Genomic DNA, 22,486 nt, shown 5'->3' with positions numbered 1-22,486 from the left:
AGTATAAAGTGAGAAATTATCTTATTGATTGGCTTGTTGTGCCCTATTGTAGCAACAAGCTTGTAAGCTTATCAAATGGCTCAGGCCTTATTTACAAGATTGCCAATAAGGCCAATTTTATAGTTCATGGAACTGTAAGAAACATATAATGTATATAGCCCAGTGAAGGAAGGTTGCAGTGGATGAGAAGACAGATTGATGCATCAATATATGTAGCTATTAATACATGCAGTTTCCAGTAAACACAATTGTGACACTGAGTCTGACCAACAATCCTAAACTGGTTGCCAGCCTAATTCTTTAAATGGAGAAATATTTTGCAAATGTTGCCCAATACATCAAATATTCTGTAAATTTTGCAAAAGCAAGCAGACTGTCATGGTCAGTACCTTGCCATTATAAAGAGATAAGCTGTTTGGTACCATCCTCCAGGCTTTGGAATGTATGGCCTACATAGTTGAGTTCTGAAATTCATAGACTGCAATTATTCATTAATGCACAGAGCCTTGTTGTTCAGAGAGAAAAGAAATATGCACATGCTGTGCTTATTTCAAACCGAAAGAATGGATGACAGCCATCCTCTGGTTCATTTGTCAGAGCAATCAACCAGAGTTTAAACAATGCATGGTAGTTAACTATCAATCACTATTAACTGAAACATAAACATAAATTGTTGGAGAAACTCAGCACGTCTGGTAGAATCTGTGGCCAAAGAAAGAGTTAACATTTTTAATCCAGTGATATTTCTGTTTTTGAAAACTACCCAGATGAACACAAGACAACATTTATAAGCAGTTTATTGCTTTTAGAATCCATAATTTGCTTATCAGATTAATGCACAATGACTATGTTAGTCATTGACATCCAACTTAGATCTGTTACCAGAGAAGCCTTGTTTGAAAAGTTTAACTGTTTGTTGAAGAACTGAACTATTTGGACAAAGAACGTCTATGGATTTACAAAATGCTTACAATATGGTGTCTAATTTCCAAACTGCAGCATAGGTATCATATAAATATCTAAGCAATGTAGATTTTTAAAATAGGTGACAGAGGAAGAAAGAATCATAGAACCCTACAGTGTGGAAGCATGCCATTCGGCCCACTGAGTCCACACTAAACCTCCAAAGAGGATCCCACCAAAATCCACCCTTATCCCTACACTTCCGTGTTTACCGTGGCTAACCCACTTAGCCTGCATATCCCTGGACACTATGTGCAATTTAGTGCGGCCAATCCACCATGGAGGAAACCCACAGAGACAGAAAGAATATTTCTATGGAGTTTGCTTAATCACTGAAAAGGGAATCAAACCCAGATTCCTTGCACTATGAGGCAGAAATGCTAACCACGGTGCCACCCTGGACTATTAATGTGATACGAGACACTAGCAAAAACTAAGCAGCAATAAAGTAGGACAATGTTTGTGTATTACTGATCACATAAATCTTATAAATATGAAAATATGTTTGTAAGATTCTAGTGTTTTTATATTTTTTGCAAATGATTAGTACTGCAGCATTTTGCATTTTAAAGCTAATTCCAAAGAAGCATCTAACTGAATGAAGAAAAATTTGTGTAAATGCAGTGAAGAATGTCATAATTTAATTCTTCCTGAAAATCAAAAGTCACTCTTCACACTTGCCTCCAGTGCACAATTTTAAACTTGACAAAAATCCAGAACTCATAGGGCAGAGTTCACCTAATATTGGAAATTTGAGCAACTTTATTTACATCCTCTGTAGCCACGAGTACCAAGAGCTCCAAAGGAAAACAAAAGACTTTGGCTTCAGGTTCAGACTCAGCTTCTCCTCCAACTCCTACCCCATCCCAGACCTGCTGAACCCCATGGAGATTTGGGTTAGCTGTCCCTTGTTATTTAACCCCCCCCCCCCCCAACCCATCACTCTAGACACTGGCTGTTCTGACCCATCATCCATGCCCCCACTAAACCTGCAGTTCTAGCGGTCCTTTCCCCAGGTCTGCACATCCTTATGTCTCCAAGTTGCTTACAACAGAGCACATCATCCATGTGTGATGAGTGGCAACTCCTAAAGGCCTGCTTCTGGCTGCTTTAGTGGCTGAGGCTTCCCAGGATTTTCAACAGTTCCTATTTCTAACTTTTACTGATAGAAGGCAACAGCAGCCAAGGCGAGGCAAGGTCAGATAAAGAGCTTAAGAGTGGAATTCCATTATGCAAAATTCAGACTTCCACCAAAAATTCTCAATGCTACTGTGATAGACACATTTTCCCACTGCTTTTCTGGCACTGCAATGCCAGGAGTTGAGGAACATGTTCAATGCCTGAACACTGACAGATTCCTTCCATCATCACATGCAAACAAGGGGTTGCTGTTAGATAGCCAGAAGTATGACCAGACCTGAAAGCATCAAACCTGAGTATCTACATTTGAATAAACAAAGAATAAAGAATGTCACAGACAGCAAGTTAAAAAGTCAGCATATTGTTGAAAAATAAACTATTGCATTTCATCACATAATATTGCTTCTTAGTAAAAGGCCATTCACTCGCCAGCTGACACTGACATTAGGAGACCAGGGTGACACCTTAGGACATCCATGATTGGCTTCCTACTCTGTACCAACCTCCCTTCAGCTGCTGCAAAACTTATGAATCCCCTTCAAAACTCAACCCTCCCATGCCTCTGACGAACACTTAATGAACGGAACTATTTTAATTGGCTTCAAGGGAAGGCTCTACCATCACCCTTGTCAACACTGCTGGCACTGCAAAGTGTCCAAAATGAACTGGTTAACTAGTGCTAGTAGTTCCAGCCACAATACTTCAATGGCCTTTTGCTGGTTGGGCCAAACCAAACATCATTTTCTGAAACAGCACATTGTAAAGTATCAATTGTGATTTATTTAAATCAATGATGTAAAAGAAATTACGTTTTCTTACAAACAAACATTCACCTATTTCTTGACACCACAAAAGATGAAAGCTTAATGAGAATCTTTGCACATAAGGATTTAGCAGGACTAGAGATAACTCATTTTCCATTCTTCATCAATGAGGGCAAAATTCAACAGAAGGCTGCCCATGAAAACTTAGATCAAATATTGTTGTAGAGAACCATAAAAACCATGTGTATCAGTTCACATAATTCAAAAGAAAAAAAATTTATTTGATGTAGTAAACGTTTCTGCAACAAAGATTAGTTTCAGCTGACTCAAAGTGTATAAGTGTGAACTCAACTGAACTCTGCACAACCACAAAACAGGCAAACTCTCCAGATCAGCACTTGCACTGCAAAGTAAAAAGTACTCCCGTATTAATCTTCCAAACTGCAACTTATTTGAAGAAGTAATTAGAATTAAACCAAAGTACATTTCAAACATTTTGGTCACTCGAGGTTACAAAGGCAGCAATTTAGAATTTTTTTTAGGGAACTAGTTCCTTTTTAACAGAGTCAGGAACACGGCTTGCATAATAGTCAAAGTTCCTTAAAGTTGCAAGGACTCCACCCGAGTTCATATACTTCACATCTTTATGATATTGCAAGGGATTCCCATGAATATCTGTCAGTTTACCTAGGAGTAAAAATAATTACAATAAAAAGTTTGTCAAACAAGACAATTTGTTATTTATCATCTTTGGCTGCTTTATTTGCATCTATTGGAATTGGTTCGCTCAGATAGTACCTTGTTGATACCTCCTGAATCTAATAAAGGTTCTAATAACTAGACTCTGTGTGGTGATGTTACAGTGGTTAAAAACAAGTGTAAAGTGTGATTAGAAGCACATTATGGCTTCAATTGTGACACTAATTCTAAAGAGACTGGTTTAATCTCAGATTGCTGCTAGGGAAGAGGGACATAGTCTATGGGAAAGGAATGGAGAAGACATTTAATTGGAGGAAACTTCTATTCATTAAGGTCTAGATATTGGAAAAGCAGTATAACAAAGCAGCAAGAGTGGAGGAGTTAATAGAATTGATGTGAGGTACAGCTGGGTGTTGATGTTTAAAATGTGAAAAATAACTGTTTCAAATTATCTCAGGGCAGCATGCAGATGAGAAACAGGAAGGGAACCATGATAGATCCTTGGGAACATGAAAGATAGGAATGTATGGAGAAAAAAAGACCAGAGACTGCAAGTGATTTTCTGCTTGTGACTAGATAGATAAGAATGGAACTGTGTGACAGCAGTCTCATTCAGTCAGACAACAGTGAAGAGGCAGTCAAGGAAGGTAATGCAGTCAACCGTGTCAAAGGCTGCGTCCAGGTCATGGAGGATAAGAAGGGAATGTTCATATTTTTCAGACAGTTCAAAAGTGCCATTTAATCTGTAAGTTAAATTTAGTTCCAAGTTCATACCCTGCAATCATAACTTGGAGCCAAGTTTGACTGGCTCTTTGATAATCAAATTATCAAGCTGGGCAAGTCCACACTGTGGTTAGATTTTCTTCCATGGTTTGCTTGTAAATTTTATTTTGAGCCTGATTCAGATTTAATAATATAAAGAAACAAATACCTGAAACAGCATGAAGGATAGCCTCAGGAGCACAGGTATCCCATTTCTTACAGCCAGGACTAGCAAATACATAAGCCGAGGCCTTCCCCTCAATGAGCTGTATGACCTATCAAAAAGAAAACACAAACAACAAGTTAACTAACTTTGGAGAGCACACAATAAGACAACACTTCATATTAATGCAAGGTATGTATGAAGGTTATGGTTGCAGCAATCGCAACATTAGAGGTGGAGGTAAGAAGTATTCGTGATGGAAATGGCATGAGATTAGAAACTAAACTGGAGCTAAACACAGACTGAGGTTGCAAACAATCTGGTACAGCTAAGGAAAGTGGTCTTCAATGTCCAGAACTGAAAATTATTCCCTGAATTTTTCCTCAAAGAAGAATGCATAAGAATCCAAAATGAGATACTAGAAGAAGAGTCCAACACTGAAGGATTGTAGATTTTGCTATGGTGTTACTCATACACAAGAGGAAGGCGACTCACAACTGAGAGATGATGTTGTTAGAAGTCAGCCATATGGAATGGAAGGAGTTGAGGATTATACTTCAAAAATCACATCATAAATAGGAGGAAGAAGGATAGTCTCAATCAGCAAGAGTGGAAGCAAGCATTTGCAACTCTGTTGAGCTGAATTATGCAAGAGAAGCAACTGAAGAAAATTGCTGAGGTTGATCATATCCAAGTTTGCAGAGAATTCAAAGAGGGATAATGTACACTTATATATTTTATTTTATTTCAGAACTTAATGAAAGAAATCAAAAGATGGAAGCTGGAAAGGGCTAAATTCGTGTTTGAATCTTCAAATAGGTTTCCGGCCTGCCATGGAGAAACGGCTGTCAAATTCATAAATCAGGACAGTGGTGCAAGAACACTATTACTCCTCATCCTTGTTGCTCCTGTACAGCCTTTGACAGAGCATGACAGGTGACCTCACCTCAAAGCTTAGGAGATTGGTTAGTGTGGGATAAAGTACACTACAAGAAATATTGAGTACTTGTAGGAAAAAAAAAGACAATAATCACATAAGATTTTAATCTACATTGTTATGGACTAGGCCAGACCACTCAATATTCTTAAGTAGGCAGCCCAGACCATAACTTTGCAATTTGTTTGGGTAAGTGTACAGTGAAAATCACCTGGAGTAAGTTAGCTAGGTTGACTACCAGGTTTTAAAAATTGACAAAAATCTGTTCCCCAAATTTTACAATGAAACACAAGGAACAGAATAAAGAACCTCTACAGAACTTTTGGTCTATTCAAACTAGATTTAATTATGCTGTTCCGAATATACACAACAGTCCCAGTAAGCAAATCCCTTAAACACAGTAAAAATGAAACGAAGGTTTACAGGTTGAAGTTAAAAGGTCAGAAGGAGAGAGATTCTAGCAGCATGTTTTCACATGATTCCACAGCTGAACTCCCTAACTCATTCTGGACTGAACTTCTCCGCTAGAGAGCTGGCCACGCCCCTTTGACTTATACAGGTTACTTATAAAAACATAAAAGCTTTAGCCTAAAGACTCATCTGTTTACATATAAACAAAAAAAGGACTTTCATCTCGGTAACAAATCCAGCCATTTTGGAACCCAGCCTGTTAATGACCCCTCTGGAGAAAACCAAGGACACAGTATCCTTGAGAAAAGGAACAGCTTTTAGAAAAAAGGACCAGCTTTGTGACAACATATAAACTGGAAAAAGTGGAAATCTCAAAGCTTAGGAGATTGGTTAGTGTGGGAATTCAGTAAAGTAGGGGAAGGAGCTGGAACTGACTTTGCTAACCAACTTGGATTGCACCAATTCAGTGGCTACAATATATACCAAAAATAAAGGTTGTTTTTACAGGAGTCTTGTAAACTGTTCTGTAGTTGTATGCTTCACACAAAAGGATTGTGCAAACAGCCTGCTTAAGGACACTGAAGATCCATAGACAAAAACATTAATATTGATATCTAGAAGTTATTAAAAGCAACATATTAAAGAAATCAAAAGATGGAAACTGGAAAGGGCTGAATTCATGTTTGAATCCTTCAAATAGGTTTGATGCTGGAGATCTGAAATAAAAACAGGAAGTGCTGGAGAAACTCAGTGGCTCTGGCAGCAGCTATGGAGAGAAAAACAGAGTTAACACCGAGTCCAATAGGACTCTTTTCTTCTGAGTCCTGAAACAATCACCTGCTTTTTTTTAACAGAGCATGTAGTATTAGAGAGTAAAATGGTATCAGATTTAATAGATTCTTTAAAGCTGTGGCTAAGAATAGTAATTTATTTCACATGACTGATTCCATTAACAAATTACATTGAACTAATCTGTTCAGTGATGGCACACCTATTGTGTTGCAACTGTGTAATGTGGGAACTTCTGGATTCAGACAAACACAAAATGTATAAAAGTATAAGAACTCCAACTTAAGGCTATCTTGAAGAAATTAAGACACATCAGGGAAAGGTATCTGGAAACCTTGATCTAGAAGACAAGGTTAAAGGTTCTGTATCTGAATGCACATAGTATCCTTAAGTTAAATGAATTAATATTTATTTACTTCAATGTGCACTATCATTTGACATTCATTACAGGGATATAGGTGGGCTGCAAAATGACATAGATTGGGTCCTGAATATTACGGGGCATTCGACATTGAAGAAGTTAAAACTCACACAACATCAGGTTATAGTCCTACAGGTTTACTTGAAATTACAAGCTTTCAAGCCTGCTCCTTCATCTGGTAGCTAGTGGGGCAGGATCATTGGACACAGAATTTATAGTAAAAGATCAAAGTGTCAGACAAATGATGTGATATATTGAACAAACCCAGATTGCTGTTAAGTCTTTAATCACTTAGATTTTGACTGATTTAACAACAATCTGGATTTGTTCAATCAGTTGCATGACATTTTGATCTTTCACTATAAATTCTGTGTCCTATGATCCTGCCCCACTAGCTACTGATGAAAGAGCAGCGCTCCAAAAGTTTGTGCTTTCAAATAAACCTGTTAGTCTATAATCTGGTGTTGTGAGAGTTTTAACTTTGTCTATCCCAATCCAACACCAGCTCTTCCATAGCATAGACACTGAAGAAAAATATGAAGCTCAGTAAAGGATAGCATTGATAATCAAGGATGCCACTGGTACAATGGTTAGAGACCACCTTGGTCGAGTAGATCAAGATGTAGAATTGGTTTCTGTGGACATGAGAATTAGTAGGGGAAAGTTGTCATTAGTGGGAGTGATCAACAGGCCCCTAACAGTAGCGACAATGTGGGATAAAGTATACTATAAGAAATATTGAGTATTTGTGTTAAAAAAAACACAATAATCACAAAAAATTGTAATCTACATATAAACTGGGAAAATTTGAAATAGGTGCCTACGTGAGGAGTTCATGGAATATTTCCGAGATTGTTTCAGAAATGCTGCTGCAAGAAATTATCACTGTGTAATGTAACAGGAGTAATGATGTCAGAGTAGACAGCCCTAGACAGCAATGATCAAAACATAATTGAATTTTACACCCAGTTTGGAAGGGAGAAGAGCGGGTCTAAGACTAGAATTATAAATTGAAGTAATAATGGATGTGAAACCTGAATTAATAAGAGCACACTGAGATACTAAGTTAGGAGTTAGCTCATTTGTGACAGACATTTAAAGTCATATCTCTGGAAACCCAGAATAAGTATATTATTCTTGCCATAAAGAAAAACTCTAAGCGGAAGGTCCATCATCTATAAATAATTAAAGCTGTAAATGAAAACATCAAAGGAAAAGCATATGATTACACAAATATGAGAGGCAGATCAGACAATTAGTCAGCAGAGAAAGAATAGCAGAGAATGATCAGGAGAAAGAAACTATAAAATGAGAGGAAGCTAGCTAGAAAATGTAAAAACAGATGGCCAGAATTTCTACTGGTATTTGAAAAGGAAAGTCAGTCAAGAGAAGTTTGAGAGTGAGAATGGGATGTTAGTAATAGATAACATGGAAATGGTGGTTAAAATGATAAGTATCTTGCCTTCTTCACTAGTGAGGATACAAAAACATTCCAGTAATAACTGGAGACAGGAATTCAGTGAAATTACAATCACAGTGAAAGCAGTGATGAACAAACTAATTGAAGTGCAGGCTGACAAGTACCCAGGTCCTGATGGACTCCTTCCTCGGGTCTGAAAAGAGATGGCTAATTAGTTAGCAACTAGTAGTTGCTGATAATTTTCCAAAATTCAGTGGATATTGGAAAGATTCCAACAAACTGGCAAGTAGGAAATATAATCTAAATTAGACAGATATGTAAAATTAAGCAATTCAATGGACGAATCAGATTTTCACATTGTGACAATTCCACAAATAGTGAGGCTTACTTTCCAATGCACTACCTCAGAGTTATGACAAAGGGAGCTGCAACCCATCAGAGAAGTTCAACTGGAGTGATAACTGAAATACAGGGTTTGTCATGATGAAACGTTGGACAGACTGGGCTTATTTCCATTGTGTATAGAAGGGTGAGGTGAAACTTGACTGGTGTGTCACATCTTTACTTGTGTTGACAACATGGACATAGAAGGGCTATCTCCTCTTGTGGCTGAGTTCAGAACTAGGGGGCTGATTAAGAATCTGGGGTTACCCTTTTAGGACAGAGGGAGTGCAACACTGGAACTCCTTGTAACTTGGTGGAACTGGGAATTACTGAATATTTTTAAGTTGAAGGTAGACAAATTCTTACTAGACAAGAAAATCAAAAGATTATGGGTGGTAGATGGCAACGTGGGATTCAAAATCTAAACAAATCAGCCATGATCTTAGTGAATGGCAAAGCAGGCTTGAGAGGCCAAATGGCCTATTTCTTGTAATGAAGGTGTCATACTGAAACATACAAAATTCTGATGGGGTTTGACAGAATCGATGTTGAGCGGATGCTTCCCTTAACTGGAGAATCTTGAACTAGGAAGCATAATTTAAAAATAAGAGGACATTATTTAAAACTGTGATCAGGAGGATCAATCGTCTATGAAATTCTCTATCTCAGAGATCAGTGGAAATTGAGTCATTGAATATATTCAAGGCTACGTTCGGCAAATTACTGATCAGCAAGGGAATCAAGTGGATCTATGGCCATAATCAGATCAGCCATGATCTTATTGAATGGTTGAGTATACTCAATATGCTGAATAGCCTACTCCTGTTCTTAAGTTTTCATATAATTAGAAAAATCACCTGCAATGGCTTCTCTTCCCCACTCCAGAATTGTTACTTCTCATGTTCCCCAAGAATCTTTTGCATATTTGTTTCTCATCTAAATGTTGCCATTCAAATACAGAAGCCTAAACCTATTATCTTCCACATGTATACTGTCAGCTCTATGTCACCTGACCTCTCCACTGCTTCTAAATTGCCAGGCCGCCATCTAGTATTGAGCAGAACATCCACCACCAAAACCATGGGGAAGTAAGACGTCACGAAGTACAGGCCACAAACTGTTTCGCCATCGACTCCACCCCTGTCCTTGGAAACTGTCTTACATCTGTTTATAATGTCAGTGGCATAGCTGATATTCCAAGATGATATTCCAACCACAAGTCCATGCCATAACTAGGACTGCCAATTTCAACTCTCATAATATCACCCATCTCTGATCCACTTCAGCTTATCTGCTGCTGAAACCCTCACCCATGGATTTAATGACCTCGGGGCTTGAGTATTCTAATCAACTGCCAGATAATCTGCCATTGTCTCCTTTCCACAAATTTAAGAACATCCAATCCTGCTACTCATTCACCTAGCATCCTCATGTTCATTAACCTACACTGGGTCACAAATTGCCTCTATTTCAAATTTCTGATCTTTTGTTTCCAATTTTCACAAAGGCCAGACCCACGACTTTCCAAGATTTCTGAGCTTCTAAAGCCAGACTCCTGAACATTCCCAATTTTAATTACTCCAATGCTTTCAGCAACCAAATCCCCAAGATCTGGAGTTTCCTCCAAAGACATCGCTACCTCTCTTCCCCTCCTTTAATATACTACTTGAAAGCTACACTTTTGAACAAGATTTTTGACCATGTGCTTTAATCGCTGTGGCCCAAAGAAAGGTTAAAATGAAGTAAAATTTATGTAACAAAATTTAAAAATGACATTCTCAATGTTATTTAAATATTATGTTGCTTCAATAAGTACCTTGTTACCAGCTCCTCCAACCCTTATTACTTCATCAGCGTTCATCGCATCGATGCAGTCATTTACCAGCCTACTGCTGTGGGAACGAGTTGTAATGATGATATGTTTCCCTTCTGGCACTTCCTTCAATTGAATTCCAAACACTCCAAGATTCAGAACACCCCAAATGGTCCGACCAAGAACAGCACCAGCTCCAGCCTGAAAGAAAATTATGCTTTCAAAAGTAATACATTACACACAAAATGAGCATTTTTCTTCTGGCATATAATTTGCTTTCTGAAATTAATTTTCACTCATTTCACATTCTGATCATTTACTATGCTGAATGTAAGTAACTCAAGAAGCAATTTTCTCCAGTTTTTCCTTGAACCAGTATGTGCTGAAAAGAAAGCTGAGTGGACAAAAACTGCTTCAAAAAGACCCATGTAAACTTTATTTCTTCAGACTTGAGGAAGCAAACGTATGAGTCACTGCTTGTGTGTTACACACAATAGCACACTTTTAGGTTTGTCAAAGGTTTAACATGATTTTTGATGATGTTTTGTCAGTTCTTTATATCAATATCTGAAAATAAATTGGTCTTGGGCTTCCACCAACAGATAAAAAAATGCTTTAAATCAGACTTGGACCACTGGTTCTTTATTCCTCTCTATTCATCAGCACAACTAGGACTAGGAGCATAAATCAGCTGTAAAATTAAGCTAATGCTTCAAATCAAACAGAGAAGATGCTGGAAACACTCAACAGGTCAGTGAGCATCCATGCAACGAGAATCAAAGTTAATGACTCAACTTGATAAACTTTCAAAATGAGTTTGTTATGAAATTGCCTCAGCAACTTTAATAATTTATGAGCAGCTACGTTCAAGTGAAAAGATTGTGAATGGCAGGAGTGAAAAAAGGTGGCAAACACATTAGTAGATACTGATGCCAATAAGTCACTATCTATGATGGAAAAAAGAGTACTAAATTGCATTCAATAACATTCAATCACATTGCTCTACTATTGAGATGATCAGTTTGCTCGGCAAGAGCCTTCAAAAATAGTGGGCGGCACAGTGGCTAGCACTGCTGCCTCACAGCACCAGAGACCCGGGTTCAGTTCCCGGCTCAGGCGACTCTGTGTGGAGTTTGCACATTCTCCCCGTGTCTGCGTGGGTTTGCTCCGGTTTCCTCCCACAATCCAAAAATGTACAGGTTAGGTGAATTGGCCATGCTAAATTGTCCGTAGCGTTAGGTGTAGGGGAATGGGTCTGGGTGGGTTGCGTGTCGGTGTGGACTTGTTGGGCCGAAGGGCTTGTTTCCATACTGTAAGTAAGCTAATCTAAAACAGCTGGATTTGAAAAAAAAAGTTAACTTTTTAAAGATCATACCTGATAATTGTAATATGGCTGATTGATTACACCAGCTATTGCTTTACCATCATAAGCAATTCCAATAAGCACAGTCACATGATCCAAGAGGCCTGCAAATTAAAACATTCAATTAGTTTAAGCCTAAAATCAAAAGAGAATTCAGCTGCTCAATGAAAGAGATACCTGTTCATGTTAGCCAAGAGCTCTTGGAACATTCACCATGGAACAAAATAGAATTTTTTTAAAAAGTTAATTCAAGTGGTAACTTGAAACAAAATCAAACCCAAAGTGTGTTTCAGCAAATCTGAATTCATCATGAAAGCAAATACTAACTAATTTAATTATGATATAAGAAAAGAAATATCCTAATAGATAAGACTGCTGGCCTTTCTCTACCCCAAATTGAAAAATAGAACATTTAGTATTTGCAGTCAACATATATTGTACAAGAGATAGAAGAAACACGGTGACATTTTATGGCACCCAAAAGCCAAAAAACTTTCCCTCAGGTGGAGCGTAGTCTGGATAAAACATCCAAGTGTTCATTAATGTTGGTCCATCCACTTCAAGTGGTTTACAGTCTAATAATTTCCTTGGTTTTACATTTCTCTTTCTGTTTGATAACATCATGAAAAATACAAAAGATGAACCCAGATGATACTAAAACGAGCACATGCTTACCTTCGGTGTATTCCTTTGTGCCATCAAGTGGATCGACCCAAACCACGATCTGAGAAAGCATATCAAATTATTCTGTTAGATAAGCGTTCTTCTAGATACAGAAATACACAAACTAACAACACAGCTGTTATTTCTGCTATTTTTCCAGTGCCACTTATATGCACATATGGAATATACACGATAATCCTAATTTCTATTCTGCAACAGATAGTGCTCAATCACACTGTAACCACTTTCATTGTATGGCACTGCATCTATGAGGCCTGCCCAATTTTGACTTTCACCTAAGACACAATGAGCAAAAGAAGTTCACATCCTCACTTGCTACTACTAACACTACTCCATACTCCTTTGCAAGAGAAAGCAGAGAATTCCAGGGACAGAGAAAAACAAAATCTGGCAGACAACCACCAGATTTGATGGAAGTGACCCCAGCAGAGGAATTATTGGGGTCGGTAACACCATCCAAGCAGAGTAGGGTGACTGATGCCATTAATACTCACTTATGTTCCAAAACCACTTCAGCTTGTTTCAACTTATTGACAGTAAAATTAAATGTTTCCATATCCTTGCCAACATTACTAAATCTGTACAGCAGTTGGCACATTGAGTAGGTTAACGGTCCTTGAGCAAAATCTGACAGCACAAGTAAACACAATATAAACAGAGGCGCCATCCTCAGCTTCTGCTCAGTGGAACAAATCCAGGGTCCATCCACAAGAACTGGAATACATGAAGTACAGAAACAATCATGTGCAGTGTTGTAATTCCTATCAGAGGACAGAAGAATCCAACTGCTTCATCTATGGGACTCTCAACACTACAATATATCCTGGACTGTGTGGACACATCCAGGGATATTGCAACAGGGTCCCCACTGCAATTGGCTGCTATATCTGATCCATGCAGATTGAATGAGTGAAACAATCAGAGATTGCAATTTAAATTCAAGTATTATTATCCAAGTATTGGAATTTTCTATTTAGGACATGGGAGATCACATTTTTCCCTTCCTTTGATCACGTGCCTTAGATCTTCAATCAGAATGCCACTCAGAGCTGAGGCAATCTGTCAATGTCACTCCACAGCCACCTTTACAGGAATCTTTCAAACTGAATACAAACATTTCACTTCCAATAAATACTTAATCCTTGTGCCAGTTTTCAAAACCAGATCTATGTACAATATTCAGAAATTAAAACAGAGTCTTAAGCCAAGGCAAGAAACTAATGTTTCTTCTTATATATCATTCACATTTTCTTAAATTAGTTACATTTCACCTCATCTTCCTTGATGTGGCTGTACTGAGTTGGACAGGAATACTTCAACACCTCTTCTGATTGACCAGCTTCAATTAAACCTTCATCTACATCTTGGGATGGCAATTCCTAAAATAAAAATGATGGAATTAACAAAAATATCCCTTCAAGAAACTTGCACCATCATTCATTTGCATGGATACCAGTGTCACTGTTAATGCACCAAAGATCCAGGGGCTTAGAAACCCATTCACAATGTTAGTAAGAGCATACTTTAAGTTTGGAGTTCTTTTCAGAGACTGTTCATCAGGTTGCTTTGCGGGATGAAAAGATTGCTTGTAAGAGGAGTCAGGATTTCAACTCATTAGAGTTCAGAAGAATGAGAGGTGATCTCACTAAAACATACAAAATTCTGACAGGACTTGAAAAGTGAGTTGCTGAAAGGATACTTCCTCTGTAAGGGGTATCTAAAACTAGAGTGCATCACTTCAAAGAAAGAGTCAGTCACGTAAAACAGAGAAGGTATTCTTTTCCTCTGAGAAGGTATGGAATCTACCTCTGGAAAGTTGAGGAGGTTGGATCATTAAATATATTGAAGGCAGAGGTACATATTTTGTTTGAACGATAGGCTATTCAAGTACTATGGGAAACAAAGTGGAATTGAAGCCAAGATTAGATCAACCATGATCATATAGAATGACTGAGTAAACATGATTGATGGATTTATTTATTTATTGTCACTTGTACCGAAATTCAGTGAAAATCTTTGTTTATGAGCAGTACAGGCCGATCATAGCAAGCATTGATGTACAGAACAAAAGATTTAGACAGAGGCATACAGGTAACATTGCACAAGGCATACAAGGGGTGGTGCTCCAGTGTTGAGTGTTATCATGGAGGAGGTGCGGTTACTTATCTTCACTGATTCCAGTCTGTTGACCCAGTTGCAGACAGCAGAGCTGAGACCAAGGTCAGAGTTTTGAGATCAGCCTGGAGGTGATAATGGTGGTGAAGGCAAAGCTGTTGTCAATTAGCAGGAGTTTGATGTAAGTGTCTTTGATAATGCTCCAGTGCAGAGCTAGGGATATGGCATCCGCTGTGAACCTGTTACATCAGTAAGCAACTTGCAGGGGATCAAGGCAGGCTGGGAGGCTCGAGTTGATGTGGGCCATTACCAGCCTCTCAAAGCACTTCGTGATTATGGAGGTCAGGACCACTGGGCAGTAGTCATTAAGGTACACTGTATGTGCTTTCTTAGGCATGGAGATGACAGTAATGTTCATAAAGCAGGCTGGGACAACGGCTTGTCGGAGGGATAGGTTGAAGATGCCAGTGAATACCTCCACCAGTCGGTCGGCACAGGATCCAAGTGCTTGACTTGGGACACCATCCGGGCCTGTCACTTTCCTTGGGTTGACCCCCAGGAAGACCGATCTGATGTTCACAGCAGCGACAGAGGGAACAGGCATATACAGAGCTGTTGGGGCAGGCGTCACCACACCGCTGGCATTCTGCCCAAACTGAGCACAGAAAGCATTGAGCACATCAGGGAGGGATGGGTCTTATCTGCTATCTTGCTCTGCTTCGTTTTGGATCCTATAATGTTGTTTTGGCCTTGCCATAGGTGTGACAGGAGTCTGTTTGGTAGATATAGGCCTCAAACATGGTCCGGAACTGGCTCTGAACACCCCTGATGGTTTTGCGGAGATCACACCTGGATTTCCTATATTGATCTGGATCATCTGACTTGAATGCTGCAGATCTGGCCTCCAGTAGGGAGTGGATTTCCAGGTTCATCCAAGGTTTATGGCTGAGGAACACTCAGATTGACTTATAGAGATATACAGCACGGAAACAGACCCTTCGGTCCAACTCGTCCATGCAAATTTCCCAACCCAATCAAGTCCCACCTGCCAGCACCAAGCCCATAGCCATCCAAACCATTCCTTCGTCATCTACCCATCCAGAGACCTTTTAAATGTTGCAATTGTACTAACCTCCACCATTTCCTCTAGCAGCTCATTCCATATAGGTACCACCCTCTGTGTGAAAAAGTTGCCCCTCAGGTCTCTTTTATAATCTTTCCCCTCTCACCCTAAATCTATGCCCTCTAGTTCTGGACTCCCCTATCCCAAAGGAAAAGACCTTATCTATTTATTCTATCCATGACCCTCATGATTTTATAAACCTCTGGAAGGTCTCCACTCAGCCTCAGACGCTCCAGGGAAAACAGCCCTAGCCTATTCAACCTCTCCCTATAGCTCAAATCCTCCAATTCTGGTGACATTCTTGTTAATCTTTTCTGAACCCTTTCAAGTTTCACAACATCTTTCCAATAGGAAGGAGACCAGAATTGCACGCAATATTCCAAAAGTGACCTAACCAATGCCCTATACGGCCGCAACATGACCTCCCAACTCCTGTACTCTATACTCTGACCAATAAAGGAAAGCATACCAAATGCCTTCTTCACTATCCTATTTACCTGTTACTCCACTTATAAGGAGCTATGAACCTGTATTCTAAGGTCTCTTTATTCAGCAACACTCCCTAGGACCTTACCATTAAATGTAAAAGTCCTGCTAAGATTTGCTTTCCCAAAATGCAGCACCTCGCATTTATCTAAAGCAAACACCATCTGCCACTCCTCAACCCAATAGCCCATCTCATCAAGATCCTGTTGTAACCAGAGGTAACCTTCTTTGCTGTCCACTACACCTCCAATTTTGGCGTCATCTGGAAACTTACTAACTATACCTCTTAAGCTCACATCCAAATCATTTATATAAATGAAGAAAAGTAGTGGACCCAGCACCAATCCTTGTAGGACTCCACTGGTCACAGACCTTCAATCTGAAAAACAGTACCATCCTCTGTCTTCTACCTTCAAGCCAGTTCTGTATCCAAGTGGCTAGTTCTCCCTTATTCCATGAGATCTAACCTACCTCCCATGGGGAATCTTGTTGAACGCCTTACCGAAGTCCAATGTATGCAGTCTTCCATGCATGTGCTATTGATGTCCGTGATGGTGTTGGTGTACTCATCTTAGTTTTCTCCTTAGTACTTGAACACAGTCCATTCCTCCAACGTCAAGCAATCCTAGAAACAGTCTTCCACTACTTTGGACCAGAATTCCTTTTGTGAAGGGTGCTCCCGTTTCAGCTTCTGCTTGTAAGCTGGAGTATGAACACAGCACTGTGATCTGATTTTCTGAAGTGTGGGCAGGGGATAAAAGTGGCAGGTGTCTTTGAAGGTTGCGTGGCAATGATCCAGAATGTTTGAGTCTCTGGTGGGGCAAGAAATGTGTTGGTGGTACTTTGGCAGCACCCTCTTGAGGAGTCATATGACCTACTCATTCTCTTATTTCCTCACTACATACGTTTCTTCCATTGATCTTGTATGAATATATCTTTCACTGGAATGGATGTGCAAGGGAGTTGGGATGGAAACAAATAAAAGGTCAACAATATCTACTTAACCTCTCAAGACTCAGTAGTTAGCACTGTTGCCTCACAGTGCCAGGGACCCGAGTTCAATTCCCGCCTCGGGCAACTGTCTGTGTGGAGTTTGCACGTTCTCCCTGTGTCTGCGTAGGTTTCCTCTGAGTGGTCTGGTTTCCTCCCACAGTCCAAAGATGTGCAGGTTAGGTGAATTGGCCACGCTAAATTGCCCGTGGTGTTATGTGCATTAGTCAGGGGTAAATGTAGGGGAATGGGTCTGGGTGGGTTGCTCTTCGAAAGGTTGGTGTGGACTTATTGGGCCGAAGGGCCTGTTTCCACACTGTAGGGAATCTATCTATCTATAAAAAAAAGTTACTCAAAAGAAAGGCAAATAATATGCCATCTTTTCTTATCAAAACAATCTAAAATTTGCGACAAGAAACTACACTAAAAGAAAATCTATAGAACAAAATATTGATTTAAACATTTATTGATATTGTAATTCCTTACCTCCTCTCCAATTATAGTTAGATTGGGGAATTTACGGGCCAATGATGAACAGATGCTTATCTGCACCAATCGATCAGCTTTTGTTTGTAGATCATTGGCTCCAGTCTATGTTAGAAATATGAAAAAAATTGAAATGTAAACAAATGTCTCTAGAATTCTGAAGAACAGTCAGACTGGATGCGAAATATTAATTTTGTTTCTCTTTACACAGATGCTGCCTGACTTGCTGAGTTTCTCCAGCATTTTCTGTGTTACTTGTAATATGTTCCATGACAGCTAGTCCCTATACAAGTTCACAATCTACACCATGTTATTGGGACAGGGCAGTATGTGTAAGGGTTATTAACTTGAACCAAAGAAATTAAACTGAATTAGCCAAATTTTCATAACTCATTTCTCCTCTCCCCAGCAATTCTTTCCCTGTTGCCCTGCATTTTCCTAATTAAATATATATCCAATTTCTATTTTGGAAGGTCACATTGAATTTGCTTCTACTAATCATTAAGGCAGTATTCCTAATTATAACAGCTCCCTCCTTTAAAATTTTGTTCCAGCTCCCTTCTGGTTCTTCTGCCATTTAGTTTAAATCTATGATTTAGCTGCCTGCTCGTTGACAGTTTCTTCTTACTTACTCTGGCAAAACCTTTATAAATTATTTGTGAGATCTCAGTTAGAGAAGTGTCTCCAGCACTGGGTGACAAGGGCTCAGAGCTACATCAAAGCCTTGGAAAGGGCGCAAAGAAAGTTTACAAAAATTATGCAAAAACACGAAGGACGACATTTATGTTGAGAGCAAACAGATGATGTGGAACAAAGGGAAGATTTCTCAATAGGTGCTCCAAATTATTCCAATATATATATGGGACTCTTGTGGTACAATGGTTATGTTCCTACCTCTGGATTAAGAGACCTGGGTTAAAGTCCCACTTGCTCTCAAGCAATGTGATTGCAACCCTTAACAGGCTGAATAGAAAAAAATACACTTATGTTTGCAGCATCAAATGAGGTCAATTATTGGTATTTTAAAAATTTAGAGGACATACTTCCCTCATGGACTTTTTTCTCACTTTTCAATGATAACAAATTAAATTACCACTAATATTTCACATGCAAACTATTTTGATGTTATTATAAGCTATGGCCTCAATGTGACTCTATGGACCAAGATTTGAAGTCAGTCTCTCTCTAGCAAGAATCTTACAGATAACCATTTGGTAACTGAATTTTCAAAACTTGCCAGATGACCAACATTTGTAAATCTCTCATGAGAAATAATATACAAAGAAATGAAAGCCAGACATAGAATTGACCGATTTTCCATACTGCAAACTTGGTGTCATGCATTATAGGATGCATTTTCAACCCCCAAAAAAACTTTATTCCACAAGAAAAGCTGCAAGCACCGGAACAAAAGAAAAATAAGATTTTTAAAAATACTCTCAAATTCATTCACATGGAAAACAATTTTCCAAAGTGACAAGTGCAACGTGTTTGAAACAGCCTTGGCTGCTACACTTACGCAAAGAAATAAAAAATAAAGTGTCAAGAAAATCAATCCAATACCAAAAGAGAAAATGCTGGACAATCTCAGCAGGTCTGGCAGCATCTGTAAGGAGAGAAAAGAGCTGACGTTTCCAGTCTAACTGACCCTTTGTCAAAGCTCTGTCAGAGAGAAGAGCAGTACTTCTTCAGGGTAGGTATTCCTGCAAGAGAGGTGGCAGTGGGTTAAACACTGGATAAAAACTGCGGATGCTGGAATCTGAAACCAAAAGAGAAAATGCAGCTTTGACAAAGGGTCAGTTAGACTCGAAACGTCAGCTCTTTTCTCTCCTTCCAGATGCTGCCAGACCTGCTGAGATTTTCCAGCATTTTCTCTTTTGATTTCAGATTCCAGCATCTGCAGTAATTTGCTTTTAAATCAATCCAATGACAGACAGTATGCAAATATTATATAATTCTACACTTTGTCGTTGGATAACTATGCAAAGATTTATAAATTACTACGAACTTTAGATATGCAATACATTATGAAGTAAAGCATGTAACTGTACAAAAAAATCAAAGATTTGGTTATGTATTTTTATGGCAGTTGTAGAACTGGTAGACAGCATTACATAATGGATATCTCCCCAAGCTATACAATTCAAAACATCTTAAAATTATTCTTACAAGCCAGAAAGTCCCAGGTATTGATTACTTTGATTGCACCGAGTTGCTGATCTCAGTCAGGGCAGCATCTCAGGAGCTACAACTAGACTCAGCAGCACTCATTGCAGGAAAATTCAAAGTCTGTGGACATCAGGTAGGAAGGCTGGGTTCCTCTGTTATGTCCTCCATAGTTGGTTAACCTGCTTCCAACCACAGTTCAGGCTCACGCAGAATGGGCACTAGACAGAAAAACACATCAGTGTCTCTAGAACTGTATCCTAAAAGGAGTGAAGGCCTTCAGGAAAACAAGACATAATTCAAAAATAAATGTGGAGACCGAGGCAATTATGCACGAGTGTTTTTTCTCCCATGTTTTTCTCCTTTATCAGCAAAACACAAGGTGACTGGATATATAGTAATTCACTCCAGAATGCTTGTCACTACATATATTCACAGCATGTAATCGTGCATGTCAAAGGTCAGAGCAAGGTCTAACTTGGAAAAAACAAGTTTTTTGTTTAATTCTGTTAAATTACCGGTTTAAAAAACTAAGCTGCATCAAATCAAGGGCGATCAATTGCATTAGACACCACTCAACATTGCTTTACTTGTTTTGCTAAGAACCAGTTAAGGATTTTTACACAAAGTGAGAGGCTGTGTGAAATGTAAATGAGGGGTTAATGTAAATGCAAGTTAGATTTAACGCCACTCCAGACACAATCGGAATATCTGATGTGATAACAGTAAGTATGGCAGGAACAGATTGTAAAAGAAACCTGTCCAAAAGTACAATAGAGATAAGAGAGAGAGAAAAAAATGAAGCATTGCGGATATGCACGCAACTGAACTTTCTCCAGTTGGGAAATGAAAGTTGTTGCTGAAATCTGTAACTGCCCTGATCAACAGTTGCTGAGAATGGGACATTTCTCCCTGAGCAGAAAGTTCAGTTGAACAAGTACAACATCAGAGTGCGGGCCTGTCCTTGCACAAACCCACCTTCTCCACAATGCCCAGGTCTCCTCCACTCATCACCTGCTGGACTATGGTCTGCGCCTTCTCCGCAATGGAAAAGGTCGATGCCATAAGCCGCATCAGAAAAGCCGGACTCGCGGACGACATGGTTTGCGGCAGAGCAACGAGAAAATAAATTGCACAATCGAGGGAAAGATACCACCCAGCGGCTGCAAGAAGATCGAGGAAGCGGCCAAGTGCGCAGCCGAGCCGCCTGTCAGTCCGGGGCTGCGCGCATGCCCTAATATAACCAGCAACCACTCACATCGACAACTCCCCTGAAACATAAAACAAAAGTGGGGCCACCCCTTCTTACTGTTTGTAAAGTGTAACTGCGGGTGATCCAAACACGAGAAATTGCTTTGCATTAATGTCACCAGAACATCGTGTCCTCTTTCTTGCTCTTGTCCATAATAATATTTATTCTGAGACAATTTACAATATGCATACAATGGGGTGATCTGTTGTTGCAACAAACATTGCTTTGGAATGTGAAAATGTGATGGTCTGCATACAGGTCGTTCTCCTATAACGCCCGCTAGCATTCCAGCGAAATTTCACCTCATAGAAAATCGCTTAATATAAATAACGGGGTCTATGGGATAAATGGGGTCCGGGCAGACCAGCAAAAAAATATCACTTACAATCACTCAAAAGTCTGCCAAAACCCTAACGCAAAGTTTGGCAAAGCCTGAGTGAACATTTAAATCATTTTTATTAATAAAAGAAAAGTAAATTTAACACTACATTGAAAAAAGTTATTGTTAATGCTGGGACAGAGGGACATCATCTTCAGGATCAGTTGTGATAATTCATATAATCCCCAGGGGAAATAGACTCTTCACCCACACTGACCCTCCAAAGGGATCCATTCTCCTACATTCACCACTGGTAATACGCCTAACCTACACATCTGTGAACACTATGGGCAACTTAGCTTGGCAAATTCACCTAACCCATATCTTTGCATTGTGGGAGGAAACCGGAGCACCTGGAGGAAACCTATGCAGACACAGTAAGAATGTACAAACTGCACACAGACAGTTGCACAGGGCTGGAATGGAACCCAGGTGCCTGGCACTGTGAGGCAGCAATGCTAACCACTTAGGTACCATGCTACCCCAGATGGGTGTGATTGATTGTCTCCTGACTGTTTCTCAGGGGGTTGATTTAGATTGTGCGATATGCAAATATAAGAACAAATTAGAAAGGCAAATGGTATGCATAAGAATAATGCAGTCCTGCAGGAATTCTACAAGGCTTGTACAGGAATTACACAAGAATACTTTCAGAGGCAGAGCAATGAACATTCATTCGTTTAATTTTTGAGATGAAGCTGCTCAATGTGGTGTACCTCTCACATGCTCTGGTGACAGATGACATCAGCACATGCGCAGAACAAAGTGTGCAAAAC

The 22,486-nt window shown here is 39.4% G+C and overlaps 1 protein-coding gene across 1 annotated transcript; it reads right to left on the bottom strand.

Annotated features, from left to right (window-relative positions):
- Positions 1 to 2,860: 2,860 nt before the first annotated feature.
- On the bottom strand, positions 2,861 to 21,294 carry bpnt1 (bisphosphate nucleotidase 1). Its single transcript, XM_072580755.1, has 8 exons — positions 21,058 to 21,294; positions 17,914 to 18,018; positions 13,985 to 14,092; positions 12,705 to 12,753; positions 12,042 to 12,133; positions 10,670 to 10,867; positions 4,498 to 4,603; positions 2,861 to 3,554 (listed from the first exon to the last, which is right to left on the bottom strand). The coding sequence occupies exons 1-8, from the start codon at positions 21,178 to 21,180 to the stop codon at positions 3,406 to 3,408; spliced, it is 930 nt and encodes a 309-aa protein (XP_072436856.1). The 5' UTR covers positions 21,181 to 21,294; the 3' UTR covers positions 2,861 to 3,405.
- Between the last annotated feature and the right edge of the window lie 1,192 nt (positions 21,295 to 22,486).

The sequence above is a fragment of the Chiloscyllium punctatum genome, chromosome 11 (assembly GCF_047496795.1).
Source record: "Chiloscyllium punctatum isolate Juve2018m chromosome 11, sChiPun1.3, whole genome shotgun sequence".
NCBI classification, from domain to species: Eukaryota; Metazoa; Chordata; class Chondrichthyes; order Orectolobiformes; family Hemiscylliidae; genus Chiloscyllium; species Chiloscyllium punctatum.
This window is presented reverse-complemented; position numbering and strand designations above follow the sequence as displayed.